General features: G+C 43.7%; 1 protein-coding gene across 3 annotated transcripts in view; it reads right to left on the reverse strand.

Moving 5' to 3' along the window:
- LOC103271437 (nodal modulator 1) overlaps window positions 1-19,180 on the reverse strand; it is a 59,328-nt gene extending 40,148 nt beyond the window's left edge. For 2 of the 3 annotated variants that reach the window (XM_008068911.2, XM_021717986.1), the window contains exons 1-9: window positions 18,908-19,180; window positions 15,647-15,736; window positions 13,797-13,842; window positions 9,526-9,626; window positions 8,219-8,325; window positions 6,283-6,355; window positions 3,435-3,587; window positions 2,488-2,625; window positions 1,934-2,023 (exon numbers count right to left, since the gene is read on the reverse strand). In XM_008068911.2, coding sequence (XP_008067102.1) covers window positions 1,934-2,023; window positions 2,488-2,625; window positions 3,435-3,587; window positions 6,283-6,355; window positions 8,219-8,325; window positions 9,526-9,626; window positions 13,797-13,842; window positions 15,647-15,736; window positions 18,908-19,072 — 963 coding nt within the window. In that variant the 5' untranslated portion in view covers window positions 19,073-19,180. The remainder of the gene's footprint in view (window positions 1-1,933; window positions 2,024-2,487; window positions 2,626-3,434; window positions 3,588-6,282; window positions 6,356-8,218; window positions 8,326-9,525; window positions 9,627-13,796; window positions 13,843-15,646; window positions 15,737-18,907) is intronic. The other variant, XM_021717987.1, reaches the window with a different exon arrangement.
- Between the last annotated feature and the right edge of the window lie 630 nt (window positions 19,181-19,810).

The following is a 19,810-nucleotide window of genomic DNA, read 5'->3' on the forward strand; positions in this document are numbered from 1 at the left end:
AAAAAAAAAAAAAAAAAAAAAGAAGATACTGACAGCTCCCGACCTCAGGGAATTCACAGGCCCTCCCTAAGGCCTGTGTTGATTGTGATGATCTGGGAATGTCTTTCTCTGCTCACCTGCACCATCCTTCCCCCAAACCCCTGAGCAGAAGACCTCATCTCGTCACCCTCCCCCACCCCCAGCGCACAGCCAGCTGCTCCACCGAAAACCTTAAGAAGCAGAGTCAGCACCCACTGTGCCTGAGACCTGAAAGTGAGCTCCTGCCAGCTGAAGCCATTTTCACGCAGTACTTTCAAATTAACATTAAAAGAAAACGATTAAAATACCATTTTTTCAATAACTCTAACACTGGGTGGTCCATTTAGGAAAGACTGTTATTTTCTTTTGGGATTTGCTCTATCTAGGCAATTTTCCACAGTAATTGTTTTCTACTTCTGTAATTAAAAAAGACATAAATACAGGGGAACCCAGAAAAACCCAGAATTATCTATTGGAGGGCAGGTCCCTTGTAGTACAGGCTTGCCCCACTAGGTAAGTGTTCCAGGAACCCATCAGCATCCATGTACAAGCTAACGTTGTTGTGAGAAGCTATGTTTGACTTCAGTAAATATTTTTTTGGAGATTCTTTCAACACATTTGCCCATTTCATGATGGGTGATTTACCCATACCCTACCTTCCCTATTCACCCCATCTTGCTCCAAGAGACTTTTTTCTGTTTCACCAAATGAAAAAAGTCCTCAAAGGGAAACATTTTGCCAATGTAAAAGAGGTGAAAGCACTAAAAGTCATCAAAACTGACAAGTTCAAAAAGTGTTTCGAGAGGTAGAAAAAGCATCTCAATAGATGTCATGCATCAAAGGGAGTGTACTTTGAAGGTAACTAAGTTTAAACATGTAAGAATAAATATACAGTTTTTTTATAAATAAATTCCAGGGTTTTTTGGGTCCCCCTAGTATAATGAGAAACGCATGTACTATCTATTTTAGGGTCTAGGAAGTCTGTTGGGCCACCTATCACACCAGCCACTCCTAAAGTCACAGCCCAAGTTCTGTCACTGTTGCCTGCCCGCCACTTCCACACTGACTCCTGCAAACGTTCCTTAACACGGCAGCCAGAGGGACCACACCTTTCCTCTGCTCAGAACCTTCCAGTGGCACCCATACCCCAGGGTTATGGGTAAACAGGCTCCGCACTATCTGCCCCACCACCTCTCTGACCCTCTCTCCTCCTGCTCTTCCTTATTCCTTCCTCATTCCCACCACTCCAGCCACACTGGCCTCTTGAAGTACCCCAAGTCCTCCAGGCACACTCCTGCCTCAGGACTTTTGCATTTGCAATTTCCTCGGTCTTAAACACTCTTCCCACAGATATAAGTGTGGTTTGCTCATTTTTCCCCTCAGGTTTTTGCTCAAAGGTCACTTTCACAGAGAGGACTTCCCAAGAACACCCTATTTAAGACTGCAACCCATCTCCAACCTGAAACTGTGAGATTTCCTTTCTTCCTTTATTTTCTAGAGAACACCTACCACCCTCAACATAATTCCTAACTTATTTTTCTATACATGCCTTGTCCCTTCTCATCATTAGAACATGAGTTCCACAGGGTCAAGAATTTTGCCTCTTTTGGTCTGCATCTCTAGTCCTACAATAGTACCTAAAATGTATGTCACTACCACTCAATAAATATATTTCATTGAATGAAGTTGACATGACTGGGAACCCAATCCTCTACGATAAAGACATCAGGCATAAGAGAGGTGCGGCATCTAATAATCCCAGGCTAACCTGAAATACAGGACAAGACTCCATTTGTTTTCCAACAGACTTCTGGATAAAATATTGATTTTTTTTAAAAGCATGCTTGTAAAACCTGTGCCGAGGGATGGAAACTCACATACCTGTCCCTCCAGAAGAGACACAGGAAGGTCATACCTCGATTTTCAGGCTGTCGTGTTCCACTGTAAAGTCAAGTCTGGAAGGTGCCACGTCAAAGGTAATTCGTTCCCCTCTATAGAATGGAATCTGGAAGGAAGAGTCTGTTCTTTACTAAGAACCAATAATATGATTCCATCATCAGTACTAATAATTGATCTAGCAGCCTACAAATGACAAGGCTTCAGGACAGGCCAAGACATTAAGCCTAACCGTTGCCAGTTTTAGAAAAGGAAGCTCTGCCAGACTCAGTGGCTCAGCCTATAATTGCAGCACTTAGGGAGGCCAAGGCAAGTAGATTGCCTGAGACCATGGGTTCAAGACCAGCACAATCAACTTGGCAAGACCTCGTCTCTACAATAAAAAAAAAAGAAAAAGAAAAAGAAGCTCTGCATTTTTGCAGCTATGACTAAGGGTCACATCTTAAGTTACTGCTACACAGAGTGTTCATGGAACTGTAGGCCAACCATCCATTTCTTGAATACCCAAGGGCTTTGGCTCTTACTGTGTTGTAAGAGTCTCAAACAAACAGCACGGAAACCTGCCGCACTCACCACAGTATAGCCCCCGCTTGGCAGGGAATAGAAGGAGAAAGAACCATCTTCTTTGGAGACTGCGTAGCACAAATACACCAGGCTCTCGTCTTGGGGCTGAAACCCTGGCACTGGTGAGATATTGCAGCCCAAGACATCCTATGCAAGGGGGAAGAAATTCCTTTCCATTACCATTAATAGCTACACCACAAAAAACCTTCAAAAGTTTTACGTCAAAACGTGTAGTTCTGAAATATAGGGCATATTAGTGTCATATTAGAAGGAACAAATGTGGGCCACAAATCAGATTATGTACATAAGTAGTTTATGGGCAGGTGAAGTTTGGACCCCTAACTGGTCCTTACTTCCCCAAATTAGGGTCAGGTACCCTTAGTGATGTTGCATTCCCCCACCCCCGGATCCCTCTCTTATAGTATTGTGATGAATGTTTAGGACCCACTAATAAGTGAGAACATATGGTATTCGGTACTTTGTTTCTGTGATAGATCACTGAGTATGATGGACTCTAAATCCACCCAAGTTGCTGCAAAGTAGAAGGAACAAATATCCTTGAACCCAAGCTGAAAAGCTACACTCAATCTTCTTGGGAAAAATACATGACTGTCCTTCCCTACAGTGGGTTGCCATTCTCCAGATAAGGAGGCAGAGGCTCGGAAGGTGAGGTGCCTGGCCCAAGATCACACAGCCTGGAAAAGGCTGAAACTGGGGTTTGTTTACAACCTGAGTCTATCTGATGTCAAAGCCTGTGTACTTTCCACCAAATACTACTGCCTCCAGTGTAGACAAGTAACATATTGTGAGCCAACAGAGAAACACAATATTCTTAAATGTTAAGACAATAAATCAACCTAGACATGCATTTTCACAGTATATTCAGGTCTATAACCCCCCATCCTCCTACGTTCCTCAGACACAAGCTCTTTTGTTCTTTACTTTTCCACGCTTACCTCTTTGACTACTGAAGAAGAAAAGAGAAGAAACTTCACTCCTTTCATGGGCTCCCCATCACTTCGGACAGAGCCAGACACATTGTAGCCAGCAACGATGAGGGGACTGGCCGCATTGGCATTGGAGTTGGTCACACGCACTGTAGTGCTCGCCTAGAAGAGGAAAAGATTTCAACTTCCAAAAAAAACACCTGCAAAGTCGCTAACAACATGAGGATGTGCTTCAGCTAAAATAGCAACTGGGAAAAGTCATGTACAAAAGTGCTTATCTAGTATGATCGCAACGACTTTCAACACCTAAAATGAAGTAAAAGGAAATGAAAAATGCAAATAATGATTTTGTGTACATGTTGATATTTCACTTCTATTATTTTCCACCTTCTAAAATTTCTAACTTTGTTTCTATGGCTTTATACTCCCCTATGTGTTTCAGTTTTTTTGTTTTTAGTTTTTTTTTGAGTTGGAGTCTCACTCTGTCGCCCAGACTGGAGCGTAGTGGCCGCTTCCAGCCACCGCAGCCTCGACCTGCTGGGCTCCGGCGATCCTTCCGCCTCAGCCTTCCGAGTAGCCGGAACTACAGGCGCGCACTACCACGCCCGGCTGATTTTTTGATTTATTGTAGAGATGAGGTCTCGCCTGCCCAGGCGGGCCTCAAACCCGCAGGCTCAGGCAATCCCCTCACCTCAGCCTCCCAAAGGCGCGGGATTACAGGCTGAGCCACCAAGCCAGGCTGTGTTTCAGTTTTTTAAAATGAGAGTATTTTGCTTTTTCCTACGTTTCATGAAGTAGATTGTTAAATGATGTTTAGCCTAAAGCCGCCTCCTTACGTAGTTTCGTAAGTCTGGCCTACAGCTGTCTCTGCACATAGTGAACTGTAACCTAAGGACATGTAAGCAGACTGCAACCCACTCTTGTAACAAGTAGCCAGGGTCTCAGCCAATCCCAGCAGTCGCCCTTCAGCCCTTCACAGAGTCTCACCCAACCCCAGCAGCCGCCCTTCAACCTCTCACAAAGTCTCAGCCAATCCCAGCAGCCGCCCTTCAACTCCTTATAGGAGGCCAACTGTTCAACAGTCAAACAAGACGCGTGCTGAGCTATAGCCCATGCAACTGTCTTCATACAACCCGTATATTTTCTGTAGTCAACTCCTTTCTAAGCCCATAATCCTCTCCAACCAGCACCAGGGTAGCTCATAAACCTATCATGGGTCAGGGGCTGCCTGATTCCCAAATCCTTCTTTGCTTAATTAAACTGTTAAATTGAATTTGTCTTAAGTTTTTCTTTTCTGCATATATTTTTAGACTTCTTTGTTAAAGTGCAATTTACACGGAGAAACGTACACATGCCCTAAGTATACAGCCCAGTGACTTTCACAAACTGAATATTCATTCTGAGAGACCAACACCCAGAAACAGAACAGCACCAGCACTGGAGGTCTCCTCACACTGGCTCCCATCACCAACTCCAAAGCGTGATCACTATCCGGACTTCCAACAGCCTGCTTTACTTTAAAGTCTCAAATTTGCATTCATAAACTCAGATTCCTTTATACATACAATTAACATATAGTACAAACCTTAAACTCTATTCTCTTATAAGTATGTATGCTCTTTAATTTCAAATAAAACATTTTAAAATGCCACTCCAGAAGAGAAAAACCTGATACCCAAAAGTCATCAAGAATGTCAAGACACACCTAGGTATGAAGCTCTACCATCCATTACAGATGTGCTAACTAACATAAATCTAACAGAGAAGCCAGTATGTCTACATGGCCCCTAAGTCTCACCTCAATTTGGTTTTTCACAGATATTACAGAACCTCTCCTAGTATGATTATTCCTTTTTTTGATCTGTTAGTATAAACTATTGCAGTTAAACAAAAAGATATAAAGAATACTCTAAAGAACATCTGTAAGCCCTCTAACCAGCTAAAGAAAGAAATAAAAAGAGTAGAAAGAAAACCCAAGATGTGGATGGACAGTATCATCGTGAACATGGTATATGACATTTCCATGCATATCTTTTTTTTCCTATAATTATTATTTTAATACAGAGTCAGGGTCTCACTATGTTGCCCAGGCTGGTCTTGAACTTCTCACCTCAAGGAATCCTCCCTCCTTGGCCTCCCAAAGTGCTGGGACCACAGGCATGAGCCACCATGCCTGGCCTATCATGCACGTCTTTATAATTTGTTTACATAGGACTGTATCCATAAACTAAAATTTTAAAAAGACTGTATCCATAAATGGTATTATCACAAGTGTTTTTAAATCATATTTCCTTCAAATTTATTTTTAAATGTAGTTATATTGATATAAGTAGCTCTGCTTTATTCATTACTGCTGACAGACAGAATTCTATTGTCTGATGAAACCACAGTCCATTCTTCTCTTAATGGACATCCAGGTTGCTTACAATACTTTGCTATTACAAACAAAGCTGTAATAAACATTCATATACATTCTCCTTGGGCACATATATATAACAGTTTATAGACTGTTTAGTATATTTACAGATTCTGTTTCAGGCTGAAAAAAGAACAACATATAAATCTCATCAGGTCCTTCTGGTGTTGATTTAGTTTAAAATAGCTATAGTTAATAACAGGCCTATTTCACAGCAGGAAGACACAAAGTCATCTAAAACTGAAACCAACACAAACAACATCTGCTACAGCGAGAAATTATACCTTATAAATACCACTAAACTCATTGGTAGTGCCACTGTTTTGTCATCTGCTTCTGGAAAACCATAAATTCATTTCCTATCTTAAATTGAAAAGTTCTACATTTGGCCCCAGACAAGCACATTATTGGCAAGGCTATAAACAGAGCTGAAACACTCACCTCTTTCAATGCCCAGGTCGGATGAGTTGCAAGGATTTCATAATCTCCAGGAAGAACTTTAAAAAATGCAAACCTAAGAAACACAAAAACCACTTAACTTTCTCCAAACAACCTGAGAACTTCTATTTTATGACTAATATTGGCAGCACAAAAAAGAAAATAATGTTTGCATTATCACAAACTTGCCATTAGCTTCTTAAATGAACATGAATGAAATTCAATCCTTCACTGTACAAATCCACACCAAAGAGCACTTATTGAGCACTTACTGTGTGCAAGAGGGGGTACTCCATGGGCTGACAGGAGGGAGGAGGGTTTTATTTACCTTAATCTTAAGGATTTGGGGCATAAAACCAGCCATCGTAGTTCAGCAGGGATCACTCACAGAACATTCTAGAACATCTGAGTGGGTTTGACAGAGGTGACAGGCATGAATAAGAATGTCTAAAGGAACAAGTGGGAAGGGGAGTGGTATGAAAAGAAGAGAGGACAGACCCGCAGGCTGGATGTCCCCTGACACGCGATGACACTGATGATATGGGCAGGGGCAGGGTGAAGGGTGACAAGTTCTGAATCCCACACGGAAGGGCTCAGATTCCTTATCAAAAGCAAACGCAAGCCATTCTGGGCTCAAAGCAGCTGTGAGGAAACCAGGAGGGAAGAAGCTACTCCAGCAGCTACAGACTAACCCCAGAGGGGCTGGAAAGGTCGCCAGGATGGCACCTTTAACCCTTTATACTGGAAAGGCACCTGTCAATCAGAAAGCTGACTGGTGCCCTGAACCACAAAGAGCATTCCACTTCTTCTCCTGTGGGGTCTTAATACATCAAAAGGATATAACAGGACAGGACTTGGAAACCACACTACTACAATAAGACTGAAACTGCCACTGGACTTTGGACTTAGTAAGATTTCGCTTATGCCTCATTTCCATCGTAGTCCAGTGCTGCACATTACTGTCACTGTTTTAGTTAGTGCAGATGAAAAGGATTCAAAGGCACAAGTCACTTTTTTCCAATAAGGTCAACAACAAACAACTAGCCTAGAAAAGAATTACAGCCTCACATCCCTGCTGCAGAGCAAGGCTAGAAAGGCGCCAGTCAAGCGGAAGTGATAATGTTTCAAAAATGAAAAATAATTTCAACAATAACTTTAAAATTAGATGACTTACTGGAAGACTCATTATAAACTCCTATTTAGCAATCAGTCAGTTTTGTACATAGAAGTAGTTAGTAATCATTTGAACACTTTCAGAATTATCAGTTTGACCTATTCTGGTATAATCTTGGCACATGTGTTAACATTTACAACTCAGCTATAAAAATCCATTAAATAAGCACTTTAAATTTGACTCAGCAGGTTAATTAAATAATCATCAGTTCCAACTACCAACAGTTTTGATATAATAGTGAAAATGTGATTTTTTAAAAATCATAACTGACCTAATCCATATTGCGCAAACATTTATTAAGCACATTCTGCATGCCAGGCAGTTGGAAGCAATAATGTTAATTTAATCTTCTCAGTAACCATAGGGGGTAGGTGCCACAACTATCTTCATATATAAAAGAAGACACTGAGGTGCAACAGGATTAAGTAACGTGCCCCAGGTCAAAGAGCTAACAAATGGGGGAGTCAGGATTTCAGCTCAGGCTGTCAGGCTCCAGAACCAGTCCGAACTGTTTAAATAAAGGTCTACTAAGTGCCAGGCCCAGCAACAGGGGCTTTATGGGCACTAACTCATATTTAATCATCCCATCAGTGCTCAGCAAGATGGCTCCAACAGCTTCCACTTTCCACATGAGGAGCTTAGCGTTCTGAGGAGCATGAACAGCCAAAGTTAGGATGTGAATCCTAGGTCTCCTTGAATCAAAACCACCCCCCACTCCATCACAGCCAGGCTCTGACAAAAGGCTGGAAGCCAGGACGCACTCACTTTCCGCCAGGCTGCGAAACTGTGGACTGGATTTTCGCTTCAGTCCCTGTGTTTCTCAGAGACACTTGAACTCCCGCAGGACCCAGGGGCTGCCCTTTGCTGAGGACCTGTCATGGAGAAAAAGGTTAGGCCCCGTCAGGCAGCAAAGCACCCTTCTGGCAAAGCACTGTCAATCCTGCTCATGCCACCAAGTGGAGGCTGGTCCAAGCACCCTGTTGAAAAGATGATATAAATCATGGATACAAGGCCAGGCACATGGTTCACACCTGTAATCCTAGCACTTTGGAAGGAAGAAGCGAGAGGATTGCCTGAGCCCAGAGGTTCAAGACCAGGCTGGCCAACTTGGCAAGACCTCATCTCTACAATTAAAAAAAAAAAAAAGCCAGGCCTGGTTCCAGCTATGGTGTGTGTGTGCCTATGGTTCCAGCTATTTGGAAGGTGGAGGCGGAAGGTGGAGGTGGAAGAAGGATCACCTGAGCCAAGCAGGTTGAGGTTGTGGTGGCCGTGATTGTGCTACTGCATACTCCACTCTTTCTGGGAGAAAGAGTGAGACACTCACTCAGAAAAAAAATCATGGATAGCCTTCCCGGGGGTGGGATGGGAAAAGAAACAGGAACAGTAAAATAATACTCTGTTTCACTGAACCTAAGATGTCATCAGTTAAAGATGTACCATTATTTTATAAACCTCTGAGAAAGAAAAAAATACCTAAGATCCACATCTCTAATAAGAAACCCACACATACAGCTGGGACCAAAGGGCCTTACCCTCAATACAGAGGTAAAAAAAGAAGTCAGCCATGAAGAAAAGGACAGCAAGGAAATCTGTACAACTCAACCTTGGCACAGGATGGATGCAGGAATGAAATTATCCCCCAAGGACCTGAACTATCACTCAACCATTAGCGCTGTCAATTCCCACTACCAAGGCAGGCCCAAACAATCAGAAGAATGTAAATACTGAGAATACTCCCAGGTGAGCAGCAGAAGCAGCAGCAAACCCTCTCTGGAAGAAGCCAATTTAGCTCACCCATAGGGCTGACAGGGTGCCACACATGCTCATCCAACTCTGGCATAAACGCTGCCAGACTCTACTCTGTGGCGAGGGGACGCCTAAATCTGACTCCTAAAAACGGCTGTCATGTTCTGCAAAGAGTGGAGCATTCCCAGGCTCTCCTCAAGCTCCCCTATGGGCCCCACGGGATCAAAAGCACTCAGGTTAAAACATCCGGCTTTTTCTAAAGGTTAAGAGAAGACAGTGTATATGACAGAGCAAACATGAAAAACAACAAAGCTCCAAAACCAAACCTTTCCGTTCACAGAGAACCCCGTGAACACAAAGTTGATGTCCCCGCCCTTGGTGCAGATGTCGTTGACACCATCCACATACAGCTCCACGGTTGTCGGCTCTGCGAAAGAGGGGAAAGGAAGAAAACGGGACAGACACAAGGGCAAGCTGAGTTCTGATCCATGAAACAGCCCGAGGAAAGCACATCGTACTGTTTCGTGTTTACTTATTTATTTTTGGACATTTAATACTCTCGTGTGGTTCAAAATCCAAAGGTACAAAAAGGAATGCAGGGAAAAGTCTCCCTCGCCTCTATCCCCCCAGTCACCTGGCTTCCTGCCCCAGAGGACACAAGTGCTTAGAGTATAAAATAATTTTAAAACAGTCTTGCAGCCAAATTATGTCTCAGACTCCCACTGTAAATTCAGTGAAACCAAGTAATTTTATTTACTGATGCTCACCACAGACCACGCATTCAGCTGAGTGCACTAAATTCTCACAATTGTCTTAAGAGGTAGGTAGTAATGTCTGCAATTCATTGATGCACAAACTGAGACACCGAAAAGTTAAAGGATCTCCCAAGTTCACAGAGCTTGTAAGTGACAGAGCCCGATTTGACCTTAAAAGTCTGGCTCCAGATCTGTCCCCTCACGTTAAACCACAGACGGTGATACCACAGGAGCCCAGTGGGCATGACGTGAGTAACCCAAGCAGGGGCCATGGCAAATTGCACGGGGGCACTGCCACTCAACTCTGCCAACTGCTGCTGTGTGACCCAGTGTTGCAGAGATACAGGAAATCTGGATTTTATATACCATCCCCTCATTTTTCTGCATCATCAATTAACTCCTTTTTTTAAAAAAAACTGACAAGTATATCGTAATAGGGGTTAAAGTTGACTTTGTTGGTTTTGGTTTTTTTAAAGTACTCAAGTCTTATAAAGTTGAGAGTTTCTAAAAGGTTAAGAAGAATGTGAAGTAATGAGCAGAGAAGAAAATGAAAAAAAACAAGAGATTTTCAGGTAAAATGAAGAATACACACATGTGTGTGACACACATACACACAGAAGATTCCATTAAAAAGCAGGCAAAAGATTAGAACATGTGTCTCATAAAAGAGGCTATCCAATCAGAACTAAAGATAAGAAAAAGCATTCAACTTCATTTGGATATCAGAGAAACGCAGATCAAGACCAAATGAGATATCACACCCCCTACAGAATGGCTGAAACGAAAAACCACACCAAAGGCCAAGCGTGGTGGCTCATGCCTATAATCTCAACACTCTAGGAGGCTGAGGCAGGATGACTGCTTGAGTCCAGGAGTTCAAGATCAGCCTGGGCAACATGGTGAGACCTCAGCTCTACAAAAAATAGAAGAATTAGCCAGGTGTGATGGTGCGTGCCTATAGTCTCAGCTACTCAGGAGGCTGAGGCAGAAGGACTGCCTGAGCCCAGGAGGTCAAGGCTGCAGTGAGCAGTGATCATTCCTGGGCAAGAAAGTGAGATACAACTCAAAAAAAAAAAAAGGAAAGAAAGGAAGAAACACCGTACCAAGTACTGGTGAGGATGTAGAGTGACTGGAACTTTTGCACACTGCTGGCATAATACAAGTTGGTTGACACACTTTGGATGTTTAGAAATATCTACTAATAAAGCTCAGCACACGTAGATTCTATTGCCCAGCAATTTCACTCCTGGTATATACTCAACAAAAATGCAAGTATGTGTGTACCAAAAAATATGTACAAGAATGTACACAGGAGCACCATCCTTTGTGGTCAAAATCAGGAAGAAGCACAAATGTCCACCAACAGTAAGATATGACTGGGCACAGTGGCTCACACCTGTAATCCCAGCACTTTGGGAGGCAGACACAAGAAGATTGCCTGAGCTCAAGGGTTGGAGACCAGCCCAGTCAACTCAGTGAGACCTCGTCTATACAATAAATCAAAAACTTAGTTGGGCATGGTGGCACATGCCTGTAGTTCCAACTACTTAGAAGGCTGAGGCAGAAGGATCTCCTGAGCCTAGCAGGCCGAGGCTGTGGTGGCCATGAGCATGCCACTGCACTCCAGCCTGGGTGACAATGAGAATCCAACTCAAAAAAAAAAAGAAAACAGTAAGGTACATCTTACATTCATCATCCTATTTTGTTCACTTTATACCTCATTTTATATTCATACATCAGAATTCTGTACAGCAAAGAGAAAGAAAGAGAGCCACACATAATACACATGAATCTCACAATGATGAGAGAAATAAACCAAAAACAAAAAGGTACACTGTGTGATTTTAACCATATAAAGTTCAAAACAGACCAAATAAACCTCTAATTTTAGCAGATCAGGTTGCTGGTCACCAGGGAATGAGGCAGGATGGCCAATGAGTGCTCATGGTGGGGCACTTCTGGATGCTGGTAAAGTTCTACCTCAACATCTGGGTGGTGGCTGCATGTGTATGCTCACTGTGAAAAGTCATCAAGTGACACCCTCATGCTCAGTGCACTCTTCTGAAAGTATTCAACTCAAAAAGCCAGTCAAAGAAAAAGCACCAGCAGGAGGGAGGGGCTCAAACAAAACACTCCCACAGACCACCAATTTGGAACTGCTGCTCTAACCACTGCTTGGTCTGGAGTCCCCTCCAGCCTTCCAGAATGTACCAGCCAGGTGCCACCCCAACTGCGAACTGAGAAAGAGCTGCCCTCACAGAACCAAATTCACTGTTGGCTGCCAGGGCTTCACTTTGCCCTTCACAGTGGCAAGGATTAAATTCTTCCTTGTTTAATGCACAAGCAGTTCTGATATGAACTGTAGCCCCCACCCCTCTGCCTGGGTTCTCCCATGCCCATGCTCCCAAAACATCAAGAGTCTCCACTTCATAAACATCAGTCATATGAAACAGACCCTCTTCTGATCTCAACCCCGTTCCTAACTCTCCAACTATGTTAGAAGGCAGTTACATCAGGAAAGTTTTGAGCTTTTTTGTTTGTATGTGCGAAAAAGGGCTGCTTTTAAGTATTGAGTGCTTGCTAATCATGTGTCATGCACTTTACATTGACCCATTCATCCTCCAGGTACCCTGTGGGGCAAGGATTGTAAATACCCTGACTCCTGGTGAGGCTAACACAGGGAAAGTAACTTGCCCAAGGTGTCAGGTAACTGGTGAGGTCCAAGGTGGACAGACCTTCTGATTTCTTAAGAGACGTAGATCTGGGTTTTTATATTAAATCTCATGTCTAAATGTTGCGATTAATTCTTTAAAAAAATTAAAAAACAAGGAAAATTGAAGTGGCTAAAAAAGAAGTCCTTCTCTCCTGATTTTTATACTGTTGACTGCCATGTAGTGAGTGAAACTGCAAAAGAAGAGTTTGCGAAGTGGTACAAGAAAAGATGCCTATTCTAAAAAGAAGCCAGAAAGCCTTAAGGTAGATTAAGGTAATCCAAACCACTCCACAGTGGCAAGAGAGAAAAATACACACAAACCCTCTTCCACACTAGAAATGATTCCTAACACTTTAACAGTCTAGGCACTCTGCCCATCGAAATTAATATTCAATATATAACCCAGTCTCTTACAACAGCAATCCTCATCAGGGACCCATTTCGTGGAAGACAATTTTTCCATGGACCGGGGGAGGAGAGGGCTGGGATGATTCAAGTGCATAACAATTATTATGCACTTTATTTCTACTATTATTACATTGTAATATATAATGAAATAAATATACAACTCATCATAAAAAAGAGACGCAGATGGAAGTGGTAAATAAAAAAAAGGGCAGGCCACGCACAAACTAAAACAAGCGTTGGATTCTGACTTAAAGTCTGCCACAAGATGCAACTGTACAACTGAGATGATAGGGTTTTGATAGTCTACAAGCAACTGATGCATTATGGTCTCTGTGCAGTCAAACCTCACTGCTAATGTTGGTCTGTATTTGAAGCCTCCCCCCAGCTCTGGCATCACTGCCTCAGGTCCACCTCAGATCATCAGGCATTGGATTCTCATAAGGAGTGTGCAACCTAGATCCCTCACATGTACAGTTCACAATAGGGTTCCTGCTCCTATGAGAATCTACTGCTGCTGCTGATCTGACAGGAGGCAGAGTTCAGGTGGTAATACAAGCAATGGGGAGCAGCTGTAAATAGATGAAGCTTCACTAGCTCGCCTACCGCTCACCTCCTGCTGTGTGATGCAGTTCCTAACAGGCCATGAACTGATACCAGTCCATGGCCTGGGGGTTGGGGACCCCTGCCTTACAAAGTAGATATGGTTATCCAATTCACTCACCAAAACTCCACCCTAGGGGAGGCTCAATCTTCAGAAGGAAATCCCCCTAAAAGGAAAAAAGAAAATGAAGTGTCCAGGAGTGGGAACTGATGACTCTGGTTTAATTTAGTTTAGTGCTATCATTTAATCTAAAATTCTTAAGCCTAAAATGAAATTCTAAGAGTAAGCAGTGTTCTTCTAAATAGCAGTGAGCTGCCTGACTCTCTTCAGATGCTACAAGTTTGAAGCTGGACACCAGGAGTTTCCATCTGAAGACAGTGCTGAAGCCCACTTGTATTCAGTCACTCACTGTTTTCTGATACCAAACATACTACTAAGCAAGTCTCCCATTAATGCACGTGCAAGTGTTAGCCCTCATCTTTGGAAACTGAAGTCACTTCTTAAAAACAAATTTTCTCATCAGCCCTGGTTTCTTGATACCAATACTGTTAAAAAATACTTAAGTAGAGATTTCAATACCCAGCTAGTCCACTTTAGAAATCAACCCTATGCCTTCAGCATAAAAACGTAAGTTCAATAATATTTCCTGGTGTGTTATTAGTAATAATAATAATTTTAAAATTGGAGAAAGTCTGTACATCCATCAACAGAGAAGTGGTTAAATAAATTACAGTTGGATTTGACTTGACATATGCAGCCATTGAAAAGAAGGCAGTAGATCTATATGATGCTGACAGTGAACGCACACAAGAAAAAACAAATTGAATGTCCCATTAATGAAAGCATCACTTTAACTGCAAAAAATGAAACTGCAGAATTCCTATTGTTTAATTCCATCTGTATAAAAAATTAAAATCAAAACCATTATACTATTTTTGCAACTTCCTATGAATCTATATCTTCAAATTAAAAGTTTAAATGTGAAGAGGATGGAATTGTGTAAGTAGAGGTGTTTGTGGCACTCATCTTTATGCACATGTTTGTGTGTCTGCATATATGTATATACATATGGATCTGTGGATATCTGAATAACCATAAATAGGAAGCAATGTATGTGGATGTATACCAACTTTTAACAGAATTTATCACTTCAGAGGGAGGTGGAATTGGAGGTAACAGAATATGACTTTACTTCACATACTTCTAAAAATCTTGACTTTTTCCCACAAAGCTCATAAGTTCACATATGACTTGTATAATTTTTTAAACAATATTTTAAGCTGCTTGCAAGTAAAGGGTTCTATTAAATCAGAGTTTCTCACCAGGCACAGTGGCTCATGCCTATAATCCTAGCACTTTGGGAGGTGGAGGCAAGAGGATTGCCTGAGCCCATGGGGTTGAGACCAGCCTGGGCAACTTGGCGAGTCTTCGTCTCTACAATAAATCAAAAAAATTAGCTGGGTGTGGAGGTACATGCCTGTGGTTCCAGCTACTTGAAAGGCTGAGGTGGAAGGATCGCCTGAGCCTAGTAAGTTGAGGCTGCGGTGGCTGTGAGTGTGCCACTGCTCTCCAGCCTGGCTGACAGAGTGAGACACTGACTCAAAAAAAAAAAGAAAATGTGTATCAGAGCTTCTAAACCCTGGCCCTACTGAAGTTTGGGCTGTGCTAGGCAGCAGCAGTATTCTGAGCTTTATTCCCAGCCTCTACTCACTGAGTCGCTGCAGCACCCTCTCCACAGCCAAATGTCTCCAGACATTGCCAAAGGCCCCTGGAGATGTGGAGTGCCACTGTATTCAATCAAACTGGCTTGTAAGTTATCTCCCTCAGAATTTGGCAAGGAGCACCACAGTCCACTAACAATTTACAAAACAGATGAGCTCTTGCTAGTGTAAGCGCAGCACTGCAAGGCACACAAATGACTTCCCTCCATAAAAGACAAGCAGTGAGATAGACGTGCCCACTCCGCTTACCTTATCATACAAAGGGATCATAAAGTAGCCATTATTCGGGGCACAGTCTGTCTGGTATTTCAAAGTCCCATGCTTGGTGTACAACTTTATCTGGAAAGGAAAGAAAGAGAAGTCATAATAGCACCTTTGAGAATTAACTATATACATTTCACCGGAATGTACACAGTGTGCATTTGCTAAGGACCTACTACACGCTAGCTTGTAACACTGGGCATTAGGGACAGAGGAAAATATGACAAAATCTCCCCAAAAGAATATGCTCCATGTGTTTCCAATTCGAAACCACCAAGAGCCTAACTCAAAGCCTTATTTTTCAATGCTTTTCGGTTCATTGTAGTGGCTGCCTCCAGGTTGCTCCTGCGAGTTTCTAGGTCCAAAACAAGTGATTACACTTTGCTGTTAGTAAGGTGCTTATAAAATGCAGACTCTGGAGGCCCACCTCTACTTCTCAACTAAAAGGTCAAGGATGACAGTCAGGGATCTGCATTATTAACTCTATTTAATTTCAAGTATTCGGAGTAACTTTCATCTAGAAACTCAGCTTTCCTATCACTTTCATTCTCAGAACAAAAATAAACCAAAAAGACCTTATATGTCTTCTCCTCAAGGACTTACATCCTGAGCACTATCAGATACAAACTGTTAACGCAGTAAGATGCTCAAACCATATCTGGGTCTTCCAAGTACTGTGTGACCTTGGGTAAGTCATTTCACCTCCTGAGGTTCAGTTTCTTCATGGGTAGAAAGAGCCACAGCCCATCATGGCAGCTGCACAGATTCACATCAATGTAAATTAAGCGCCTGGCTCAGAGTATGGACTCAAAAAAGCAGATTGTACTACTATTTAATACCACTCCAAGTAATAAGGCAACACTGTGTGATCAGCAGGTATAGGCTAGGTTAAAAGAAAATTCCCTAAACTTACCTGCATGACTCAACCATTCTGAGCCTCAATTTCCACATCTGTAAAAGGAAGCAGTTGGGTCTGAGGACATCTGAGAGCCTCACTTCTAAAATGTTAATGTTCCATGACCACTATAACATCATGACAGAGTCAAATCTTAACCAGCTGAGATGTCTAAGGCAACATACTCACAGCACAAGCACTGCGGAAAAGAACTGTGTGAAGCACCACACCAGCTGTAGGCTCCCTGAGAGCAGTGACCGCAGCTCACACTCCTCAGCATATGGGACAGTGTCTCATTTACAAACGTAATACTCAATAAATTTGTTACAGGTTATGCAGAAACCCAGATGCACGCATTTAAAACAAAGACTAGAAATTTACCATCCTGAAAGGGCTAGGGAGCCAGTATCAGGGACACTCATCCAAAGGGATTCAGGTCACTATGCAGCCCAAGTCAAGTTGTACAGCCCAATGATCAGCTGTTTTTTCCAGAGAAATAAGGAATCCAGCTTTTAATACATAATCTCCCGATTGCTGAAGTATTAGCAAGCAATATGATTCTTCTTTTTAACAGTAAGTTAAAGAATAGAATATCAATTCCATAATAGTAGGGATTTTTGTCTGTTCACTGTACTGCTATATCCCTACCTCAGACATTCAGTATCTGCGGGGACTCAAAACAAATTGTTGCTCCCTGAATGAAAATGATGTAAAAACACCCAGGAGGGAAGAAGGCAAAAGAGGAGTGAAGGTAGTTGTATTGGAGCACAAAACACAATTTAGAAATGACCATGAACTATCTTATCTACATTTCTTTCATAAAATACAGATCAGGACACAGGATGGCAATAAAAATCTACATCAAGATTACATGTGAAATGTCTGATTTCACAATCAGAAATTATGAAAGAATGAGTGTTTTAAACCATCTGGACAGGCAGCCCTATGGCTAGTGTTTCATAATTGGTCACAAAACTTGCTCTCTGCTCTCAAGGCCACTATTAGTAGTGGGAGAGTGGAGAGGGGCCCTGTCTTTCCTTCCTTTTGGAACCCCAGGAAACTAAAAGTTGCAAACACCTCTCAAGGCAGCTTCTGAAATGCCCTGTACCTGCACACTGAGAGACAAACCCAGGAGGTGGCAGGGCCACCAGCAGATCCTAGGACCCCAGGCACTGCCAGTGGGTAGAGTCATTCAATGCCTGACCCCTTAAGACTAAAAAGGGAGAGCAGCAGCAGACAGAGAGGCCTTGAAGACCAGAATCGATTCTCTTCTTTAGAAACATGGCGCTGGGATCTGCTGTTTCTCACCCAACACCATCCTACAGGTACAAAAACTGGGACAGGAACAAGGTCAAAGAGCTAGTGGAGTGTGGAATTCACTTCCCATTCCCACCCAAGACCCCATTTCCAGCAACCTGCTCTGCAGAATGCCAGCCATGGGGTAGCACAAGATGCGTTCGGATAGCTTTGGGGTCTTCTCCCTCCTTCTTGGCATTTTCCAGCTCTTCCTTAGTTTTCTCTCAAATTATCTCCAAGTCACCTGTTCTTAGCCTCATCCACTTCCCTTCCCCTCCCAAAAAGGAAGCCCAGTCCTTCAAGAGGTCCCTTCCAATCTGCCCTGACAAGTGATCTTCTGCCTCTACCTCCATCCTTCTCTCTCCTCTTCAAGGCTTTCTGGGTTATAATCCCACTGGGCTGATAATAGGACTTCACAATTTAATTAAAAAATAAAACAAAAACTTCTGCACAAATCTCTAGGGCAATTCCAATAATCACCTGCTAAAGCAATCAGGGCAGCTGACAAGGGGGTGAGGGGCAGGATAAAAATACAGATTCCCAGCCCCAGAAATTTCAATACTGACCTACTACTGGGTTAGAATCCAGTAGGGATAGGAATCGATGCTCTTTGAAAGCACCCCGGAGGCTTTGGAGGAGCAGTGGGTTAGAACTTTGGGAAATAAGATATGTGGGCTCTAGATTCTAGAATATGGATTTTGGGAGATCTGAGTGGTTCTGGGGCATCTGAGGTCTAAATTTTGAAGCAATGAGGGTCTGGACTCCAGGAGATTTGGGGACTGGGTATTGAGAATCTGGGGTATGGGATCCGGGAATCTTAGACCTGGATTCTGGGGATCTGGAGCGGGGGTGCTGAAGAACCTGGGGTCCGGCGGCCCCACTTCGGAGCTGATCCCGGAGTAAGCCCCTCCCGTCCAGCGTGCCGAGGGTGGGGTGTGGCGAGGAGAGGACTCCCAAGAACCTGGGGCTGAGGGAACCCCCCCAGGGCGGCCCAGAGAGGCCGTGCGCCGGGCCCAGGGCCACACCACGGGTCCGCGCCGGCCGGGGCGGGCGCTCACCTCGATGAGCGAGTAGTTGATCTCCACGTCCGACTTCACGAAGCCCCCGCAGCCCACCACGATGTCTTCCGAGCCGCGCGCCGGCCCCACGCCGCTCAGCAGCAGCACCACCGAGGCGGCGACTACCACGGGCCCCGGAGGCCCAGCGCCCGGGATCGACCGCATGGCCCGGCCTCTCCTGTCCGACCCTCCGCAGGCCGCCCGGTCCCGCCCCTCACACTGCACGCTGCCGGGTCCTTCCTCCTCGACAGCCGGCTGACAGCAAGGCCCCGCCCCACTCCGCGTCATCACGCATGCGCGCTGGGCCCCGCGGCCACACACCCCAACCCCCCCAGAAGAGAGAACTACAGCGCACGCTCAGCAAGAAACTAAACCGTTTGTGCCCTCTGGAGGCATGGAGGACCCCCGCGCACCACCTGGTAGGTGCGGCGCAATGTGCATCACAACCTGCAAAATCTCTGAAGTTGATTTCTACTTCAGAAATCGATATCACAGGAGATTTTATTGATCGAAGCATGCAACAACTTTCTCAAGTCTTTTGATCTATCTATTTCATAAGCAAAATATACAATCTCAAAATACTCTCTAGAGCCGGTCACCCAGCACTTTGGAAGACTGAGATGGTAAAATCGCTTGAAGCCTGGGGTTCGAGACCAGCCTGAGCAATATAGCGAGACGCCGTCTCTACAATAAAATAAAATAAAATAACAAAAGCAGTCGGGCGTGGTAGCACTCGCATGTAGTTTCAGCTACTCGGCAGGCTGAGATGGGAGGATCGTTTGACTCCAAGAGTTTGAGCCTGCCGTGAGCTTCAATCGCACCACTGCATCCTAGCCTGGGCGACAGAGAAAGATCTTATCAAGAAAGAGAGAGAGAGAGAGAGAGAGAAGGGAGGGAGGGAGG

This window comes from Carlito syrichta, unplaced genomic scaffold (assembly GCF_000164805.1).
Source record: "Carlito syrichta isolate Samal-C Ts95f unplaced genomic scaffold, Tarsius_syrichta-2.0.1 Scaffold311662, whole genome shotgun sequence".
Lineage (NCBI taxonomy): Eukaryota > Metazoa > Chordata > Mammalia > Primates > Tarsiidae > Carlito > Carlito syrichta.